Source organism: Terrapene carolina, unplaced genomic scaffold, assembly GCF_002925995.2.
Source record: "Terrapene carolina triunguis isolate 2854851 unplaced genomic scaffold, T_m_triunguis-2.0 Scaffold88, whole genome shotgun sequence".
In the NCBI taxonomy this organism is placed as follows: Eukaryota; Metazoa; Chordata; order Testudines; family Emydidae; genus Terrapene; species Terrapene triunguis.
Window position 1 is genome coordinate 32892737 of NW_020664439.1, and position 22545 is coordinate 32915281.

Below are 22545 nucleotides of genomic sequence, written 5' to 3' on the forward strand. Positions count from 1 at the left end.
GAATATATATATTCTCTAGAGCTTTCCATTGTTTTATATATAAAATGGAAAGCTCTAGGGAATAAACATAGTTGAATTTAAAAGCAACTAAAAGAAGTTGGCACAGAGCAACTGAAATAGGTACAGAGCAGAAATTGGGGTAATTTGAAAAATTCAGATCATTCAAACGGCATAAGAAACAAGTAAGGGGAGTGATGCTCCTAGAACTAGACTAGAAAAGCACGTGAAAGCTTCTATCATTTGCTAGGGGAAGAATGAAGGCCCCAAAAGAAACTTTAAGACAAAAAAGAGGGTATAGGTCTATTGGATGGATTCAGAACCACTAAAGTTAACATCTGTTATCTCTACAGGCTGAGTTAGTGCAGTGGCTGTCTTAGCGCATCAGGTTGAAAGACCTATGTTATTAGCATCAAAGGCTATGATAAATTCTTCCCCCCATGCCTTGCTACATAGGACCAGAAAACCACCGAGTAACGTAAGTTACTGAGGAGAGATAAAAATGAGTTATTTTTGTTAATTATGCTAGGGATTTTTTCTAATGGATTCTAGCTCCCAATCCACCCAGAGTGAATCAACTGGCATGTGGCATGTACTACAGATGGATCAGCAGTGGTAAACATATACAGCTGCACATATCTGTTACACAGGTGCTTGGTTTTGTCATTGCTAGCTAGCCAAGAGCAGACAGATTTGTTGGCAAATCCCCATAGCTGCACAGAGAGTGAGAGAGAAAGACAAGCGAGAAAGTAGTCAGCTGGCACTAACACATCTCCCCAATAGGCTGCACGCCTGGGCCAGAGCTGCTGCTCTCATTCCTCGCCCATATTCTGAATCACTGTCAGATTCCTAACCTATTTCTTCAACTCAGTGGGACAAAGTTATAGCTGAAATTAGCAGAGCAGAGATACCATAATGCTTAGTGTAACCACATTAGCAAGCTCCTCTATGTCCTCTAATTCTTGCTAACCCTGGAATGCGTCTTGGTTTTTTAACAGTTAATTCCCTGGAGGAGCAGGAAGAGCAAGGGGGCTGTGAGGTTTTCAGTGTGCCAGCTGGTACTGATGACATATGCTGTTCTTTAATAGTTGGACATATTGCAGGAGTAATAGCAGTACTAGGATGGTTATTATGTCCATTTGAATCAGCTATTGCTGATGTCACAGAACCAGTGTGGAGCCAGTGGAAGTGTGACCCATAACAATGGCTGAGATGAAGGCAACTTTCTGATATAAATATTTCCACTTTTAATATTATTTTTCAGACTAAGCTGCATGTTATCTGTCTATAGCAATGGGTTAGGTTGCTTTGATATTAAGTTACACAGGGGAGTTCAGACCCCAGAATGTTGGATAAATTAAAAATTACAACATTATAATGTAGTTTAAAAGATAGTATGTCTACTGCATCCTGTATAATAGGAATGGTACAGAGGCCTAAACGTATAGGATTCATATTGAGTCTGTACATTGTACAATGTAAAGGCAATTTCTGGTTGCTCCATCAATTTTTCCATAGTATTTCATTTTCCAAATATGAATTGACAGTGTTGTTTTAAGTATCAGAGGGGTAGCCATGTTAGTGTTGTTTTACTAAGCCTGTTGATAGATAGAAACAATGATCCAAATTCTATCCGTTTATGTGTTTACAGAGCAACAATCACTTTGGTACCTAGGCCTGTGGCAACACCATGATGAAGTTAACCCAATTTCTCTAAGCTAGGTGTCAACTGACACCACTCAAATCAGTGTTATGTTAACTCTTAAGCCTAATGGCATTAATTTAAATGTCATCATTTTTAATTGCACTGCTAACCATGTTTTCAGAAACTAAAAACCACTCAGGTGTGGTAGTCTTTGGATCCTGAGAGGGTGTGTGAGTAGCGTAACAGCACATCTTCCCCATCAACCCCTGGTTGCAAGCCCCTTTTGAGCCAATAGCGATATCATTAACCACGATACATACACAGTATGTATATTATACTATATATTATAGATTATAGATCTATATTAAGGTATCTGTCCAATAGGCAATGACTGTCTTAAGGAACTACTTTAAAGTATCCTCATGCAATTTCTAGTACAATTTTGTTCGACATTTAGTTATGAACCACCTACAGTGGGTGACTGATTTTTTGCTGTTCCCTTCATTAGTCACTTATGACAGGTTTTATTGTATTTGCATAAGTGTAGGATAGAGACATATGACTAAATGAAATCAGCACAGCATAGGAATGATGTAGTAATGGTATTTTACAAAATCCTTTCCCAGGGCAAGAAAAATGAAAGTATAAAATATATTCACACCAACAAAGTCAGCAAGCCAACAAACGAATGGGTTTAAGTTCCATTTTATTCAGTTTTTCTTCCCACTCCCTTCCTCCAACCTCTCTTAGGATTTCATGTTACAATGTCCAGCTACAAATTGTAAAAAGAGTTTTATTCTTCAGATACACTCATCCAGCCCCACGCTGTACAAACAGAAAAAAATACTACATATCTTTTAAATGATTAATTTTTTAAAAAGAATTGTATGTTTGTTATTCCTGAATTTTTTTTAAAAAAAGTGTTGTTGTTTGTCTCATTTTCAGAAACAAACCGAAATGGCTTGAAAGGATGACACCAAGAATTTGGATGTGATTTTCAGAAATACTCAGGGTTGACCTAACTTTGCTTCCTTTGAGATTCCCTATTGACACTTTTGACAGCGTTAAGCCCACAATGAGCCCTTTTGAAAAATCATACCCATTAAGTCAATAAAAAAGGACTGCCTTCTGAACCAAAAGAACCAGCTGGGTGATGCACAGAGACTCATAATCTTTCGGTAAATTTTTCCAATGGTCTGAATAGCAGGGGATAGGCAGATAGCAGGTGCTAAACATTCAATACTCTGTAGATCACCACAATCCTGCATGTTATAATATTATCATCAATAACAATAGTAATTTATATAGTGCCATAAATGTATATATACTATAAACATGATACACGATACACAGAGTTTTTGCAAAATCTAGGGCTTGTCTACAGCTGCACCTCTGTAGCTCTTCAATGTACTCATTACCTACTCTATTAGTTAAAATGGGCAGGGAAGCAACCACAACTTCTCTCTGATAGAAGCTGGGACTGGAAGACAGGCGATGGCTCACTCGATAATTGCTTTCTTCTGCTCACTCCTTCTGAAGAATCTGGCACCAGCCACTGTTGGAAGACAGGATACTGGGCTAGATGGACCATTGGTCTCACCATTCTTATGTTTTATTCTATTGGGAAGAGTTCATCCTTTGGAGTAGGTAATCCACCTTCCTAAGATGTGATAGTTAGGTTGACAGAAGAATTCTTCAGTAGACATAGCACTGTCTACATCATGATTAGGTCGGGTTAATTACACTGCTCGAGTGGATATTTTAAAACCTTGAGCGCAATAGCTGGGTTGACCTAACTTTTTAGTGTAGACCAGGTCGTAGTTAACTATTTGCATTCCTTACTGTACGTATGGTAATTGCCTGTCCAAAAAACTGATGACCTTTTGATTGTGCAGGTTGTAATCCACGAAACTGGTCTTCTAATAAATTGTGATAAAATCCTGGTACTGACTTCCAAGAATTTGTACAAGAAATGTATATCCCCTAATCAAAAGGGTGAACATATTTTATCAGCTAAAGTGTTTGTTGCAAAGGAAGCTGTCAGTCTTTTTTCTTGGAGTTTACATCTTTATTTTCATCTGCTTCTCCATCATCTCAGTGTTATCCAGATCTCTTCAGGCTGCCAAAATGGACTATGAATTTCACCAAAGCCTGCTGTCTCAGGAGAATTCTGATAATACTTCCTTCCAGATGGACCAAGGAGAGCATCTTACTGTATTTTGTGGCATTTTGCTTCCCATTCAAGCCAGAACCAAGAAGTACAGATTAATGGGGAAATAATTATCCAAATTTTTGTTTTGAAGTCACAAAAAGGATTCAGTTAGTGTTGTGGAAAACATTAGGGTGGATTTTATATGAACCAAACCTGGAGCTCAGTCCTACAAACCTAAGGGCCCACTTCTGCAAAATACTGATCTCCTTCAGCTCCCAATGATTTCACTGAGGGACTTGCTAGAATAATGACTACGCACTACAGGATAGGGCCCATGTTCTACAGATTGTAATTTTTCTACCTAATCAGGAAAACTGAGGTTATATTTCTGGTCTTTGGTAAACTGATGCGACTGACACTATGTCGAATCTAGTCACTTAGGAGTAAATCTGAATCCATCCTTCAATGTGCAGGGAGCTCCTCGCTACAATGAATCTGGGCTAGTTCCATTGGGTGAAGAGGGACAGAATTATTCAAGGGTCGGGGTGCTCAGTGGGCATTTGCAGCCCCTATCCAGAGCCCAGCTCCACAGGGAAGTCTTACACAGGGCAAAGAGAGAGAGACAGATGAGCTGGGAAAGGCTGACCCTGGCTATGGATCCGTTACTTTGAGCCTTTGCTCCCTGATGAGTGGGATCACGAACAGGAGAGGTGCTACACAGACTGGCTCCACAGTGGTTCTATAACATAGGGGAAGGATTTTTTTTATCCCTGGCTTCTAGTAGGGAATATTAATATATGAATACATGGGCTGTGTGGTGATTCCCAGGGACTGGGCCTTAAAGAAGCAATTATTCAAGGTTTAATAACTCTCTTAAAAACCCCTTTGATTTAACAAGTGGTTAACATTTGTTGTGTCCAGAAAAGTTATCATCTGTTTATGTCAACTAAATTACAACTGAAGCAAGGTTCATAATGCTGTGACATTGCCACTAAAGATCTATATCAGTTGTGCTTTCCAGACAATATTATAAAACACTGATATTTCTATTTTAAAAAATTACACTTTCTGTAATAGATTACAGTGTTTCCTTGAAGTGAGACTTTAAGCTGCTAGTGTTTATGATAACATGTACATCATTAATCTTCATACTTTAATCTCTATAGTCCTATTTGACATACTCTGAAGCTTCAAAGGGTATGAGTGCCTTATATTGTTTATTGAGATACAAGGTAGAATATAAACTAAAAGATCTGGGGAATCAATATTATATTCATGCCATTTTGTTTAATTTACATAATATGCTTTATTGCTAAACATGTTAGATGGTTACTGGTATGTTTGCCTTGATCAATGGTAATATGGACATTCTTGAAAGGGTAAACCTATTAATTAGAGACCTGCACAGCTTTCCTTCTTGCTAGTGTAATCATTAAATTGATTTTTCCAGTCCATCATGTAATTGTTCCAGCGATGGAATCCTGCTTTCCATTCTCGTTCTGCTTCATCAATATTTCCTGTAAAACACAGAATGGGTTGTATTAATCTAAATTTGAATCTCTTTTTACATTAATTGAAAAATAATGTTGATTACCAGTGCCATTTTCTCTAGATGGCACAACAGTTTCTCCTCCCTCTCTTTCATCCCCAACTATTGGAAATTCAGTGGCTAACATTTTAGCACTGCATCAGAAAGTAGCGACTTAAAATGAAGAACTATCATTCTGGCACAATCTTAGGTATTATATATTTATGAAGATGAATTTGCTCTCTTTACATTGTATATATGTTTATCAAATAAACATGAATTGTTTATCTCAGCTTTTAAAAGCAACCTCTGTTTATTTTTATCAAAATAGAGCGATTTAATACATAGTTTACAGTACAGCCCAGAAACCCCAATAAGGATCATATTTCCACTGTGCTAGGTGCTTGTGATAGAGTATATAATCCCTACAGTGGTATGGAAGGGGTTAAGGACTGCTTTGGGCTGGAGTGGCACTGCCCTCCTCACTTGCAAATCATTTCAGGACTGGAGGAGTTGTTAAAGGGAGGGAACTCCACTCAGATGGGTTAACCCTGGGAAGGAAACAGACTGTTGAATTTCTCCAGCCCCAGGAGAGGTGACAGCCTGCAGAAAGAGGGTGCAGATCACCTGAGCTAAAAGGGAGAGGTGGGGACCGAGACTTGCACTGGAGTCCGGTGAACTCTGAAATGGACAGTAATTCTCCCAAAGCCCTCTGAAGTAACAACAGCCCATGTCCTGGAGGGAACTGCTGACAGGTTTTTCTTTTCCTTTCTTTTGTTTAAGCTCATTTGCTGTCTGCAGGCTGTTTTGTTGAATCACCTGAGACCCTGAGAGGGGATGAAACAACCAAGAGGCCTTGGCCGAAGAGATGAGCTCTGGCCTGCTAAAAAGATACACCTTGCAGCACCTGTTGGAGTGAGGGCAATTGAACTCACATCTGCACTCCTCACATAGCTCCTACATGAGGCACTCTACCACTGACAGATTTATGACAGTGCTGTACAAAAATATAGATATGTGGTGGAATCATGGCTCCATTCAAGTTAAGGCTGTTGCAGAGAAGCTAAATGAAATCTTTGCACCTGAGCCAGTCTTTTTAGGTAACATATCAAAGGAATTGTCCCAGATTGAGGTGTCAGTAGAGGAAGTTTTGGAACAAACTGATAAATTAAACAGTATCAATTCTCCAGGACTGGATGATATTCATCCAAAGGTTCTGAATGAGCTCAAATATTAAATTGAAGAACTACTAATTGTGGTATATTACCTATCACTTAGATCAGACTCTGTACCAGATGACTGGAAGATAGTTAATGTAATGCCAATTTTTAAAAAAAGGCTCCAAAGGTGATGTTGGCAATTACAGGTTGGTACACCCAACTTCAGTACCAGGCAAATTGGTTGAAGCTATAGTAGAGAACAGAATTAACAGACCCATACATGATCATGATAGGTCAGAGTCAACATGGCTTTTGTAAAGGGAAATCATGCCTCACCAATCTATTAGAATTATTTGAAGGAGTCAACAGGCATGCGGACAAGAATGATCCTTGCAAGTTGATATGGTGTATTTGAACTTTCAGAAAGCCTTTGACATGGTCCCATACCGAAGGCTCTTAATAAAAGTAACCAGTCCTGGGATATGAGGAAAGGTCCTCTCAGTGATCTGTAACTAGTTAAAACATAGGAAACAAAGGATAGGAATAACACTGCTCTACAGCCAAAATGCTTCTGAAATAAATGTAGTCAAACTTTACTAATTCTTGCCACAGCAAGCCTGGTGGCTGAGCTTTGTGACTTTGTCCTCACCCACAACCACTTCAGATTTGGGGACAACTTATACCTTCAAGTCAGTGGCACTGCTATGGGTACCCGCATGGCCCCACAGTATGCCAACATTTTTATGGCTGACTTAGAACAACGCTTCCTCAGCTCTCGTCCCCTAGTGCCCCTCCTCTACTTGCGCTACACTGATGACATCTTCATCATATGGACCCACGGAAAGGAGGCCCTTGAAGAATTCCACCTGGACTTCTACAATTTCCACCCCACCATCAACCTCAGCCTGGACCAGTCCACACAAGAGATCCACTTCCTGGACACTACAGTGCAAATAAGCGATGGTCACATAAACACCACCCTATACCGGAAACCTACTGACCGCTATACGTACCTACATGCCTCCAGCTTCCATCCAAGACACATCACACGATCCATTGTCTACAGCCAAGCCCTCAGATACAACCGAATTTGCTCCAACCCCTCAGACAGAGACAAACACCTACAAGATCTTTATCAAGCATTCGTAAAACTACAATACCCACCTGGGGAAGTGAGGAAACAGATTGACAGAGCAAGACGGGTACCCAGAAATCACCTACTACAGGACAGGCCCAACACGGACAATAACAGAACACCACTGGCCATCACATACAGCCCCCAGCTAAAACCTCTCCAGCGCATTATCCACGATCTACAACCTATCCTGGAAAATGATCCCTCACTCTCACAGACCTTGGGAGGCAGGCCAGTCCTCGCTTACAGACAGCCCCCCAACCTGAAGCAAATACTCACCAGCAACTACACACCACACCACAGAAACACCAACCCAGGAACCTATCCCTGTAGCAAACCTCGTTGCCTACTCTGTCCCCATATCTACTCTGGCAACAGCATCAGAGGACCCAACCACATCAGCCACACCATCAAGGGCTCATTCACCTGCACATCCACTAATGTTATATATGCCATCATGTGCCAGCAATGCCCCTCTGCCATGTACATTGGCCAAACCGGACAGTCCCTCCGCAAAAGAATAAATGGACACAAATCGGACATCAGGAATGGTAACATACATAAGCCAGTAAGTGAACACTTCAATCTCCCTGGTCATTCTATTACAGATTTAAAAGTCACTATCATTGAACAAAAAAACTTCAGAAACAGACTTCAAAGAGAAACAGCAGAACTAAAATTCATTTGCAAATTCAACACCATTAATCTGGGCTTGAATAGGGACTGGGAGTGGCTGGCTCATTACAGAAGCAGCTTTTCCTCTCCTGGAATTGACACCTCCTCATCTATTATTGGGAGTGGATCACATCCACCCTGATTGAATTGGCCCTGTCAACACTGGTTCTCCACTTGCGAAGTAACTCCCTGCTCTCCATGTGTCAGTATATAATGCCTGCATCTGTAACTTTCACTCTATGCATCCGAAGAAGTGAGGTTTTTACTCACGAAAGCTTATGCCCAAATAAATCTGTTAGTCTTTAAGGTGCCACCAGACTCCTTGTTGTTTTTACTAATTCTGGGTCACTGAGAACGAAAATGATGCTTAAAATTGTTGATTGGCTCTAGTTTTCAAGATATGCTATTGGGTCAGTATATACGACCCTTGACTTGGGAATGGCGGAGGATAAGTGAGTTATAAAGGGAAGGGATCTCAATTTAAACCAGAAATGACTAAAATACATCTTTGACTGGCTCTATGAATAAATCTATGAGTGGGTTTGGACAGTACTTGCTTTTTAGGCAAAACAATGAATGATGCAATCTGAAGCTGGTATTGCATCATACATGATATGAATTGCATCATGTTATTCCTAGAAGTCATGGATGATGCACTCATAACGAAGCTTACATCACTCTGCTGAACAAATTGCCCTATATCAGCTCTAGAAATCATACAGTGTCGTGCTCTCTTATTTGTCAGTGTTTGATTTTGCAAAGGGACACATTTCTGTTTAGCCAAAGTGAGCAGAGATGCCTCGTACTTGTGTGAACAGTGCAGATAACTTCTGCTATGTTTGTGGTGAAGTGACTTTTGCATCACAAAAGCGCAGTCTAACCACTATGGTTAAGAAAGCCTATCACCTTTATTTTGGCTGCAAAATTGGAGATCAGGACAAGAGGTGGGCCCCACACATATGCTGCAACACTTGTGCAACAAATCTTCACCAGTGGTTGAACAGGAAAAGGAAATCTATGCCTTTTGCAGTGCCAATGATTTGGAGAGAGCCAACAGATCATAATACCAGCAATTGTTACTTCTGCATGGTGCCTCCAGTTGGGAAAGGTGTGTCAAACAAGAAAAAGTGGACTGTGCATTATCCAAACATTCCATCAGCTATACGCCCAGTACCCCACGGAGAAGGACTGCCGGTTCCTGATGCACCAGAATCATTCTCACTTGAGTCAGACGAGGAAGAGGAAGAGGATGAAACTTCTGGTCCGGAACCATCAATGTCACAGGACCCCCATTTTCTCCCATCCTCCTCCTCTGAACCACACCTCATAACACAAGGTGAACTGAATGACCTTGTCAGGGATTTGGAACTACCCAAGAGTAAGGCAGAGCTGTTGGGCTCCAGACTACAGCAGTGGAATCTCCTGGCAGGTGATGTTAGGGTTTCCATGTTCCGTGACCGTCAAAAGGATCTTGTCCCATTCTTCTTCATGGAAGGTGATCTTGTAGCCTGCAACAACATCGATGGTGTGATGGCAGCCCTCAACATCGTTCACGATCCAGATGAGTGGAGACTGTTCATTGATTCATCGAAGACGAGTCTTAAAGCTGTTTTACTGCATAATGGCAATGTTTTGCCATCAATTTTAGTTGGTCATGCAGTCCATATGAAGGAAACCTATGACAACATGAAACAACTTTTGAGGTGCATAAATTATGACCAACATCAGTGGCAGCTTTGTGGCGATTTGAAGGTTGTTGCTCTCTTGCTTGGTCTGCAGACTGGATACACAAAGTACTGCTGTTTTCTCTGCGAATGGGATAGTCGTGCAAGAGATTCCCACTACATCAAGAAAGATTGGCCACTCCGAAGTCATTGGAGCCTGGGAGGAAAAGTGTTCAGCATCCACCACTTGTTGAATCAAGGAAGATTTTGTTACCACCCTTAAACATCAAGCTGGGTCTGATGAAGAACTTTGTCAAGGCCATTGACAAAACACAAGCAGCTTTCAAGTACCTCCGTGGAAAATTTCCAAGGTTAAGTGAAGCTAAGATAAAGGAAGGTGTCTTTGTTGGTCCTCAGATTCGTGAACTTCTTCGAGATGATGCATTTGACCATGCACTGCGTGGCAAGGAAAAGACGGCCTGGAAAGCCTTCCAGTTAGTGGCAATAAATTTTCTCGGAAACAACAAGGCAGACAACTACAGGTTGTTGGTGGAAAACCTCCTCAAGGCATACAAAAGCCTTGGTTGCAACATGTCACTAAAGATACATTTTTTGCACTCTCATCTAGATTTTTTTCCACCGAACTGCGGAGCAGTGAGCGACGAGCATGGCGAGCGATTTCACCAGGACATTGCAACAATGGAGAAACGCTATCAGGGCAAATGGAGCCCATCAATGCTTGCAGACTATTGCTGGACAGTGACAAGAGATGCTCCATTTAATGAATACAAGAGACAAGCCAAGAAGCGCCGAGTAGACACTGAATAGGATTAAACTATGTACATAATAGTTTTTTGCCTTTTGTTTCATAATAAATTTTATTTATATAACCCTTTTGCTGATTTTTAAAGTGTTACCTAAACAGGACAGGTGAAATAGTATCATGTAAAGCAACTATAAACACATGAAAAGACCTAGGTTTACAATTTATGATTAAAACTCTACTATCTACACAATATACATAGACATAAAATGTAAAAACTTAAATATCTTAGAAACAGTAGCCAATCAGTTGTTTTAATTGTCATATTTGAATTCAGCACATCAAAATACATAATAAATAGCACATTTTATCTCTGAAGCAGACGACTTCTCAAAAATTGTAGACCAGTGTAATTGGTCAGTTTTCACAGTGGAGAGGGGTAAATAGTGGGGTCCCCCAAAGACCTGTCCTGGGATTGGTGCTGTTCAACATATTCATAAATTACCTGGAAAAGGGTTAAACGGTGAGGTAGTAAAGTATTCAGACAGTAATAAATTACTTAAGATAAATCCAAAGCTGACTGCAAAGAGTTACAGCGGGATCTCACAAAACTGAGTGACTGGGCAAAAAAATGGCAGATGAAATTTAATGTTGAGAAGTGCAAAGTGATATACATTGGAAAACATAATGCCAACTATACATATCAAATGATAGGTTCTAAATTAGCTGCTACCACTCAAGAAAGATCTTGGAGTCATTGTGGATAGTTCTCTGAAAACATCTGCTTAATGTTTTCATTAATGTACAGAATGTTAGCAACTATTAAGACAGGGATATATAATAAGACTGAAAATATCATAATGCTACTACATGGTATGCCCATAGCTTGAATACTGAGTTCAGTTCTGGCTTCTCCATCTAAAAAGAAAAAGATATATCAGAATGCGAGAGGTACAAAAAAGGGCAACAAAACGATTAGGGGCATGGAACAGCTTCTATAAAAGGCAGATTAAAAAGACTGGGACAGTTCATCTTAGAAATGAGATGACTAAGTGGGGATATGATAGAGGTTTATAAAATCATGAATGGTGTGGAGAAAGTGAATAGGGAAGAGTTATTTACTCCTTAACACAAGAACCAAAAGTTACTCAATGAAATTAATAATTAGCAGGTTTAAAACAAACATAAGGAAGTACTTCACAGTCAACCTGTGACATACTTTGCAAAGGGATGTTATGAAGGTCAAAGGTATAACTGGGTTGAAAAAAGAATTAGATAAGTTCATCGAGGATAGGTCCATCAATGGCTATTAGCCAAGATGGTCAGGAATACAACCTCATGCTCCATGTGTCCCTAAACTTTTGACTGCTAGCAGCTGGGACTGGATGACAGTGAAGGGATCATTTGATAATTGCCCTGCTGTGTTCATTCTCTTTGAAGCATCTGGCACTGGTTATTGTCAGAAGACAGGTTACGGAACTAAATGGACTAATGGTCTAGCCCAGTATGGTCATTCTTATGTCAAAAGAGATAAAGTTTATTTGCAGGTCAGCTGAATTTTTCCAAACCTGTTTGGTCTGGAAACCAGGTTGGTAATTTAATGATGAGACTTTTCAATAAGATTTTAATGCCTTCCTAGTTTCAGTTATATCAAGAGTAATTCAGTACCTTTGCTTCTGAGGCAGAGTGAAGGCAAGAAGAATGCAGATGTACAAAAAATAAAAAAATAGATGAACCAAACTTTTTGTTTTCAAAGCTCCAAAATAGTTAGGGCTTCACTAGATTTGAGTTTTGGGAAAAATTCAGGTAATTTCTTATTTTCTCCTGGCCAGTTTTCTCATTAACAAAAAACCCCAACGCTGGTGCTTTTCCAAATGTTGATAACATTAAAAACTTTTTTTGGTCAATAAACTATGTAAATATGATTCATAAGACCTGTAAGGAGCAGATATGCACAATTCTAAATTTTCTACTTTTACAGTCACTTTTCTGACCGTAAGTGCTGTTCTCTGCATATATTTTTTTTTACTTTAAATAAGAAATCAGACTCTTAGATAAAGCCAGATTATTTGCAACTATGTCAAATGGATGGGTAATTTAGCATTTGGACCATTACTAGTACTATTTTGAGAAAAACACCTGGATCTTATTGCTTTTCTTAGGCTTGATTATGATTATCCAGTCTAATTTATCCATGCAATGTTGCCCAATTATCGATTCAGGCAACTGTTACATTTCTTCCTGAATATTTCAAGTACAGAGGCTCAGATATTTCTGAAGTCTTAATGACTGGAAAGTATTCATGCCCAAATGTTTTATAAACTTGAATACATCTCCTGCCCATACATCTCTAATCAGAAATAATTGATCTGGATCATAAATTATGAGATGCTTCAGTGCTACCTAACGGACATTAAAAGAAGTGAGTGAGCTATAGAAAATGGACAATGAGAAATTCAGACTAGCCACTATTATGAATCTAAAAAAGAAAGAGAGACACTAAAGCCCTGAAATAAGAACTTGGGTTCCCATTTGTTTGCTCTTTTTCAGCGATAAGATCAAAATTGAAGTCACAAATCAATGCATCCCATTATCACCAACATCATCAATCTCTTTGAAGCAACCACCTGTGACTTAGATGGGCTGACAGAAAGAAGGCAAAAAGAGATTAGAGAATTCATCTTGACCAATAATTACAATTCAGAGCATGAGGTTACTCGAATTCACTACCATATAACAAAAGCCAACCAATGAAATAATTAATACATTTTAACAGATGCAACAGCTTAAATGCAGTTTTATATGGCCAAATCTCCTTATATTTTCAAATCTTGAAAGGTTTTGTAGTTGATTATCCAAAAAGATTTGCAGGCCATGATTATAAATAACAATAATAAATTGTAAAAAAAATAACAATAAATAATAATAATGAACAATAGATACATAATAATTAACGTGATAGAGAGTCTTTTTTGGATCAGGCCTCTAATGCTCAGTTTGACAAAGCAAGAAAACAAAGTGTTCCATATACCCACAGATCAAACAGTTGACAGCACATCCCTTCCCACATTGCTTTGGTGATGTCACAGTACCCTAATTTCAGTGGAGTTACATCAAAGATAAATTTGGCTCTCTGCCCTTATTTGCCCCTCTGTTAAATCTGCCAAAAGGGCACCAGTTGTGAATGTATTTTTGTGTTATGGACACTAGGAGCTGGACAGAGGTCACATAACAGTTATGATATAGTATAATTTACTAGGAAACATAAGTCAGGAGTAATGTTTCCTTCCTACCCAGCTGCTATTAGATACTTAGGGTGACCAGATAGCAAGTGTAAAAAATCGGGACAGGGGGTGGGGGGTAACAGGTGCCTATATAAGAAAAAGCCCCCAAAATCGGGACTGTCCCTATAAAATCAGGACATCTGGTCACCCTATAGATACTGTACCTGCAAATATATTCCTGACTCTTAGCTCTGATAAATATTAAGAATTGTCCAGGTACAGGGGTCTGCAGGATTAGGTGTATTTTGAAATCTCTCCTGGATGTTCTTTAGTCATCCATACAATTTCAGGAGAGCTGTGCAGCTTTAACCCACAAAGCAGGTTTTTTGTTTGCTTGTTTGTTTTTAAAGAAATCACCAGATTTTTATTTTCTTCTTCTTCTTCTAACAGTCAGTAGAAATGTTCGGATGGTACAATATTGTAATAAGTTTTACCTCCCTTACTAACTAGTTTGCAGGAGAGTGGGACTAGACAAATTAAATGAATGGACAGAGGACTTTAGGGGCCATATCCTGCCACCCTTATATTAAGTATTGCCTTACTCTGAGACTAGTCCCACTGGCATCAATGGGGCTACTCAACATGAGTAATGGTTGCTGAATCTAACCCAAAGTAATATGGAAACTGTTTCTGATATTGAACTTTCTGACTTGTGGCATAAGAACATAAGAACGGCCATACGGGGTCAGACCAAAGGTCCATCTAGCCCAGTATCCTGTCTTCCGACAGTGGCCAATGCCAGGTGCCCCAGAGGGAATGATCAGAACAGGTAATCATCAAGTGATCCATCCCTTGTCGCTCATTCCCAGCTTCTGGGAAACAGAGGCTAGGGACACCATCCCGGCCCATCCTGGCTAATAGTCATTAATGGACCCTATACTCCATGAATTTATCTAGTTCTTTGTTGAACCCTTTTATAGTCTTCACAACCCTGGGTTTAGCAGGCCAATACTCAAACCACTGATCCTTCATAACATCCTCTGGCAAAGAGTTCCACAGACTGACTGTGCATTGTGATACTTCCTTTTGTTTGTTTTAAACTTGTTGCCTATTAATTTCATTTTGTGACCCCTAGTTCTTGTATTATGAGAAGGCATTTTAATGATCTACATACAGCTGATTATTTGTCTAATGTATAATGCTTTTGGATACTATTTTCATATATGTAAAATGTTCAAGCTTAATTCTTAGTTTTCTTAGGATATTTTTCTTAGCACATTCACAAAATCCACTGATAGGACTATTCTGACATTTTATCTTTGTTTTGTTTCTTCATAGGTAATATATAATGACACAATCTTGCTATAAATTAAAAAAATAAATTATATTTTTAAAAAGACCAGAGGAAGTAATGGAGTGGAAATTGCCTATAGCCAGCTCAAGGGGAAACAGACACTGCGGTAGTTAGGCTCTGGATGCATTACAGGTTCTTGGAGTGTTGGAAGGAACATTCATTTGGATACATAATATTTTGATCATTAATATCTGTTAGAGCTGGAGGGTGTTCAAGAGTTAACAAACTTCTTTTGAGTAAATTAATCCATTATTCTAGTTCCTATTCCTTACAGGTAAGGACTAGTGTCTTCTGGCTCTAGGACTACTGTGAATTGTGCCAATGCTAGTACCCTCAGACTAATCTTTTTGCCTTGTGCATGATGAATATTTAAGTCTGTTCCTTCCATGGTATTGAGTGCCCTGAGTTTTTCTTAAGGCCAGTGAGAGTTGAGAGTGCTCAGTCCCCTGCGGGAGCCTATCAGCTCCCTGCAGAAATGCAACCTGAGGCAGTAAGAGTTCTGTCTTCTTCAGAATCAAGAGCACACACTCGACAAGACCAGGGCCCAATTTACTAGGGTACTTGTATTGTCAGAACAAAAATATATATATTGCAACTAAGGTCCTCAATGATAGTGTGGTAATCCACCCCAAGGTAAAGACACTGAGAAATCCCCAACACTAAATATTCTAGAAATATTCAGAGACTGGCATTTCCATTTGTGTCTCTTTCTGCTATCTGGATGTGTGAGATTTGTTTTTCTCTTATTAATTTTCTAAATCTGCAGTCATACTATAAGCTTTGCCAGCTCTGGGCATTTTGCTTCCCTAGGAAACTGGAAAAGATCCACCCTTGCAGCCTGGAGTCACTAAACATTTTGCTGTCTCTTATATTTTACTACTTTAGCCAACTGTCTGTCTTGCTTAGTGTGTGGCAGAGCCAGCTTTGCTGTTGAGCAGCATTGATGCTGGCCATTATGTAGATATGAGACCTCGAAGTAATAAACAGGATAGCAGAGGAAGATGAGTTAGTAGGTGGCTCAGTACCAAACTGATTCCCTAGCATGGTGACAGAGGACACTGTATGGCTGGAGGTGCCATTTTTCAGATAAGACATAAAACTGAGGCTCTGACCACTTGAGGTAATTAAAATATTCAACTCCACTTTTAGCAAGAGTAGACATGTCAGTTTAGGTGTCCTCTTCGGATTCCAGTTGGAATCATTACACTCCTGTCTACCTAAATTCCAGCTGCACTTTCAACTGGATATCATATTTTTCTTCACTTCTGTCCTAAATGTTGTACAGTGTTGCTGTACAGTAAAGCAGTTGCGACTTTCCACCTAAGAGGTGGCTGTGTTTCAGTGTTGGGTAAAGTGATCTGCGGATGTATGTCTATGGTATGTAAAGTGCTTTGAGTCCTTTGGGAACTAAAGAGATACAAAATAATATTTTTGAACTTAGTGTTTCATTGAAGGAACCTTTGCAATGAAAGTGCATCCGAGAAAGTTTATCAGTGGAAACTAAAATGATTTTTTTCCCCTCACAGCTGGAAGAGGTTGTGTAGGAAACATAAATATACAAAGGTCTAATGTTTCTGTTCTAAAGACAGGCAGTGCCAAAATAACACCACCCACTAACAACATTCAGTCTCCTTCTTTTACTTTTGTTAAGAGTATGTTATGAAATCTTTCAAAAATATTTTAAACATGCATATTAAATTAGGTGAAGGACATAAATTCACACCGTGTAGAGGTCAAAGCATAGGGGTTTATTACACACAGCGCTGGCGGAGTGTCACCTTGCTTATTAGGCTCAGAGACACTGTCAATCAATTGATTACAATAGAATATATAGATTTTCCATGGGCGGGGGTAGGTGACGGGGTAAGCAGTTCCACACCCCGGGAAAGGTTTTGCAGTAAGACAAGATAGCACAATAGCCAATGGTTAAAAGGTTACACAATGTCTCCGCCCATGGTCTCAAGTTAGCAAGTTAACATTTAATTAATACTTTGTTAAAATATTATTAGTATAAAATATATATGTTGAATTCTGATTTGGGGTCCATAGGAACGGAGCAACTCCTTTGATTGTCCAACAGATACATTCCTAGGGGTTAAAGCAAAGAAACAGTGAAAGCATATGAAAATAGAGATTGTCTCCTTTATGTCTTAAGGCAGGGCATTGATCCCTTGGAAGAGAGGTGGAAGGATGCCATATCATTATAGTGACATAAAATCAAGGTTGGATCTGTGGGAAGACTGTTTTCCCTTTAGAAGAAACACAATAGGAACAGGGATCCTTTGTTCAATTTGAAACATTGGATGAAACATAATTATTCAGTTATTGCCTCAACATCTGGCATTTTTACTGACCAAGCATATCTTAGCAAAAGCAATGTTGTTTTGTTTATTCTGCTTTCTCTTAGTTGATCACTGTTAGCTAGGCCTCTGGTCTCTTAACCAAACTCTGGACTTTGGGTCTGGAAAAGAGCTGGCACAATCCATATACCAGGTTGTTATATAAAATGCACATGGATTTTAACCCTTCAGTCCCTCCTCTTGACCCTAGGGTTCCCTAACCCGCCAGGTTAAATATACCAATTTTAATGTACCCAGCCTACTGCAGAGTCGCCGATAAAGCACCAGTACCATCAGGAATGTTAGGATAGACACTTCCCACATAACTTGACAAAATAACACCCAGATCCATCCCCAGAGGAACTTGTCACCTGAGATGGCATCGCCCATAATTATTGCTTTAACCTTCACTGCCTGGTTCCTTGCCTTTGAGTACTTCACATTGGCCTGGTTCACGGTTTCCCCTATCTGAGTGTACCTCAGACGGCCTTCCCCAATATGCCTTTGGGCCTTGGCCACCAACTCCTCGATCTTCACCTGCAGGGCCTGTAGACCCTCCTCTAGATACTTACTGCCGTAGTGCCATTCCGGATCCCATGTTAGGTTACCCATTATTGGCGGAGTACGGTGGAGCCGCGTCCCGTCAACAGTCAGGGTTGACCTTCGGGGGACCGTCATGCACACGGATGGATGTCTCGAGGGGCAGGGCTTTCCATTTAGCTCAATGGAGTGGTTCTGGGCAGTCACACACCAGTAGGTACCGTTCATTTGAACCAGCTCCGTGTGCGCCAGTTTCTCAGTAATGGCCACTTCAAACCTAGACAGATTTGTTAGAACATTATATGGACATGTACACAGAATTTCCTTATCAGAATGGGTGCAACATTTACTAGGATACAATGCTCTCCCAGCGACCTCAGCATATGCAACGCCTTTTATTTTAATAACATGACCCCTTCTCCATACTGGCAGGGAGGTCACCATCCTGGCTTGCTGTAAATGAGGGATGCCTAAAGGTACCAGAAGGCTAAAGAGTATACTGTTACCTGTCCAAACTGGTCTTTGGACTCTCATTGATTCTTTGTTTCCCCATGCCCACGGAGGGGTACTGGGGAGATAGGGTCCCACCACTTCCATAAGGGCTGGATGGACCCGGCCATCAAGGAGATCGGTTACAATTCCTTGTGTGGTGATAGCCAAAGTTTGTCCTGCTTTCCAACAACTTTCCTCCAGTGCCTTTATTTTAGTCCCATTTATTAGCAGGCTGGTGACTTCTTGACCCAGGTATTTTGTTATATTTAATGAGGTGGATACAGAGTTTGACAGATCCTTTAAGCTATCTAGGATCAATCGACTGGCCTTAGTAGTATCCAGTCCTCCCCGGGCATTAGAAATTACAGCGTCAGCCAACCTTGATTCCAGCCAGTCCCTCCTCTCAGCTTGGCGTGCTATGGTATAGGTGTTGCCAACAGAATTACCTGCACCAAACCATTCTGCAAGGGTATCTAATAATCCCCTCTTCTGTCTAGTTAAGCGCTCACCAATTTGGTTTGTTAGGCTAGTAATATTTCTACTTATTTGAGGCCTGACCTTTGCACATTGTCTGTTTACTTCCTCTAAAGGAATACGCACTTCGACCCTGTAAGTGTGGAATACCACGGAGGTGAGGACCGGTAGGGCTGGTCCTATCATTATTAATCCTGGTTTTGGAACAGGGATTTGTTCAGGGCATGACACACAATCGGGTGGTTCCACTCTGTCTCTGATAACCTGGTTAATTGTTACCAGTTGTGGACATTCTAATTTGGGCCATTGTTTAACAAATGTATGCCATGCCTTTGGGGTTACCTTCATTTGTGCTTTAAGTGGTAAGCCCCATCTTGATTCAGCAGGCCCAACCTCCACTGGTACCATGTCAGTATAATTGGCACATAATTGTTTATGAGTGTTTGGTTTCTTTCCCACAAAATCCCACACAAATTCCAGTATTGAGGTCTGTGTGTTTCCTCCCAAGCCATCATGGCAATATGCCATGTAATTGTGTTCAAATGAGGGATAGCCCAAGACTTTGTAGTCCCCTTCACTAGTAGTACGCAGCTGTCCCCCTTTAAAGGTAACTCGGACACTGGTTGCATTAAGTATAGACACTGTTCCTCTAAGAGGGCCACAACATTGTCTAAGAGTGTTACCCTGTTCAAAGGGGTAGCTCATACACTTCCATGATTCCTTCCAAATGCCTTCATGAAACTCCATAATCTCTGGTACTTGACACCCGCGGATAACAGGGCAGTTAGCTGTTATCAAAATTGTAATATTACTAGCCTCCCTGTTGTTATGAGCATTAGTGTATGATTTTATTTGGACCTTCTTGCGTTCTACTGTGTGCTCATGTCCTAACCACAGTGCCACCTTTACTTCTGGCCTAACTTGTTTATTGGCCACTGCACGTGTCTTGCAAAAGCTAAGTGTTTCCTTAGTGCGGCAATTAAAGCGAAGCAAACCTGGAGGAGGGGGGTTAGTGACCCATTCCCAGTCCTCCTTTTCACATGGCATACTACTTGCGTCCTTTCTCATGCACCACAGGGACAGCAGGAGCCACAGCAGAAGCCTCCCCATGGTCGTTCTGGTTGTCCTGGTCACCCGTCAATCCTTCCTCTTGTTGTTCTCCTGTAGAGACACCTGTGGAAATATTGTTAGTATTGACAGATGCTGATTCAAACAATTTTAACTGATTTTGGTGACGCCAAAATGTTCCCAATTTTCCCCCAATCTTTGCACATGTATTAGTAGTCAGAAGGACCCTCATAGGGCCTTGCCATCTTGGCTTTAAAATTCCTTTAACCTCTGGGTAAATGCGACACATTACCAAATCCCCAACTTTAAATGCAGGTTTGTCCAGACTGCTATTATTATCCAGCTGGGTTTGATTTTCCTTCACCTGGTTGTATAAATCCTTCAACTCTCTGTCCAATGCCTTGATGTAGTTTTGCAGCCTGTCTGCAAAAAGCCCTGCCTCCCCTGCAGGGAGGATCACAGTGCTAGGCATTCTCATTGCTCTTCCTGTCATTAGCTCAAAGGGTGTCAATTGAGTCAGCCTATTTGGGCTGCCTTTAATTCGATACAATACAGCAGGAAGCATACGAGCCCACCCTTCTCCTGTATCCAGTACTGCTTTTGTGAAGGCTGTTTTCATTGTTCTGTTCATTTTTTCCATCATTTCCGAGCTTTCAGGGTGGTATGGTATATGGAATCTTTGCTTTATTCCTAGTGCCTTGCATGCCTCCTTCATTACTCGCCCTGTAAAGTGAGTTCCTTGGTCAGCGTCTATTGACAGTGGTAAACCCCATCTGGGTATTATTTCTTCTGCTAGGATTCGAGCTACTGTTGTACAATTCTTGGTTGGGAATGCCTCTACCCATCGGGTAAAAGTGTCAATAATTACCAAAATGTAAGTGTACCCTGTGCTTTGTGGCAAGGGTCCAGTAAAATCAATTTGCAAATTTTGCCATGGTCCCTCTGGTCGTGGTTGGTGATTCAGAGGCACCTTTTTCCTTCTACTCACATTCACTTGTGCACATGTTACACATCTTTTGAGAAATTGTAAAGCATCTTTTTTTCATGGCTGGCTACCCACCAGTATTCCAAGGCGGCCCTCATTTGTCTCCACCCCAGATGAGCTGGAGAGTGGATGGCATGGAGCAGTAGAGCCCGTATGCACTCCGGGGCTACCAGCTCCTCCCCCCCCGGCCCATACCAGAGGTGATTTTTATATACACAGCCTTTTTTTTTCAATTTACCTTTTTCTTCTGGGCTTATGGTTGCATATAGCTTTCTTAAATTCACTTTCTCTTCTGGCACTCTAGCTGTACAAATCTTAATAGGACTTGCTTGTGCAATTTCTTTGGCACGTTTATCTGCCCAATAATTTCCTTTTTGTTCCTCACTTGAGATCTTATTGTGGGCTTTTATTTTTACTTCTGCTAGTTCTGATGGTAGTTTGGCAGCTTTTGTTAGTCTTTGAACTGCTTCCATATTATTAATCGGCTTGCCAGTTGTTGTTATAAAACCTCTGCGTGACCACACGTCCATGTAGTCATGCACTACTCCAAATGCATATCTGCTGTCTGTATATACAGTGAGCTTCTTGCCTTCCCCCACTCTCAAAACTTCTGTGAGGGCTGTTAGCTCCGCTTCTTGTGCTGACTTTGATCCTTCCATCTGACCTGACGCTATCACTGTCCCATCACTGAGTACCACTGCCCATCCGGTGTGTGGCACTCCATTTTCATACTTTCTTGATCCATTTACATACAAAACTATATTTGGATTCTCTAATGGCTTTTCTTTAATTCTTCCCAACACTACCACTTCTCTATCTATAAGACATTCGTGTACCTCTCCCTCTATGTTCAGAGATTCGGCTACATTTATTCCCTTGTCTCTTACTATGGAGAAGTTAGGGTTTTGCATGCTCAATGTTGATTCCCACTGACTCCTGCGGGCATCTGTTACAGATCTTAGTCTCCCGGTGTTGAGGAGATTGATAAGTGTATGGGGTGTATGAAGCACTAATTTCCCCGTGAGAGTGTATGATTTACAACCTTTCACAGCTCATGTAGCACAATCTAGAGCTGCTATGCACTCCGGTAATCCCTGGGATACAGGGGTCTATCTCCGTGAAGCTGACAGGGCCGGCTCTGGCTTTTTTGCCGCCCTAGGCAAAAAAGCCACCCGCCGCCCCCTCCCCTCCCAGCACGGCAGGGGAGGGCGCCGAGCCTGGCCGCGGCTCTCCGCCCTCCTCGACCGGCTGGAGCGCTGGGGGGAGGGCAGCGAGCCTGGCCGGGGCCCCGCTCTCCCCGACCGGCCAGAGCGCCGGGGGGAGGGCGGCGAGCCCGGCCGGGGCCCCGCT

The 22545-nt window shown here is 41.0% G+C and overlaps 1 protein-coding gene across 2 annotated transcripts in view; it reads right to left on the minus strand.

Annotated features, from left to right (window-relative positions):
- Positions 1 to 2348: 2348 nt before the first annotated feature.
- Positions 2349 to 22545, minus strand: part of BCHE (butyrylcholinesterase) — a 60923-nt gene continuing 40726 nt past the window's right edge. The window contains exon 4 of one of the 2 annotated variants that reach the window (XM_024195594.2): positions 2349 to 5311. In XM_024195594.2, the coding sequence (XP_024051362.2) occupies positions 5187 to 5311 (125 nt within the window). In that variant the 3' untranslated portion in view covers positions 2349 to 5186. The remainder of the gene's footprint in view (positions 5312 to 22545) is intronic. The other variant, XM_026650046.1, reaches the window with a different exon arrangement.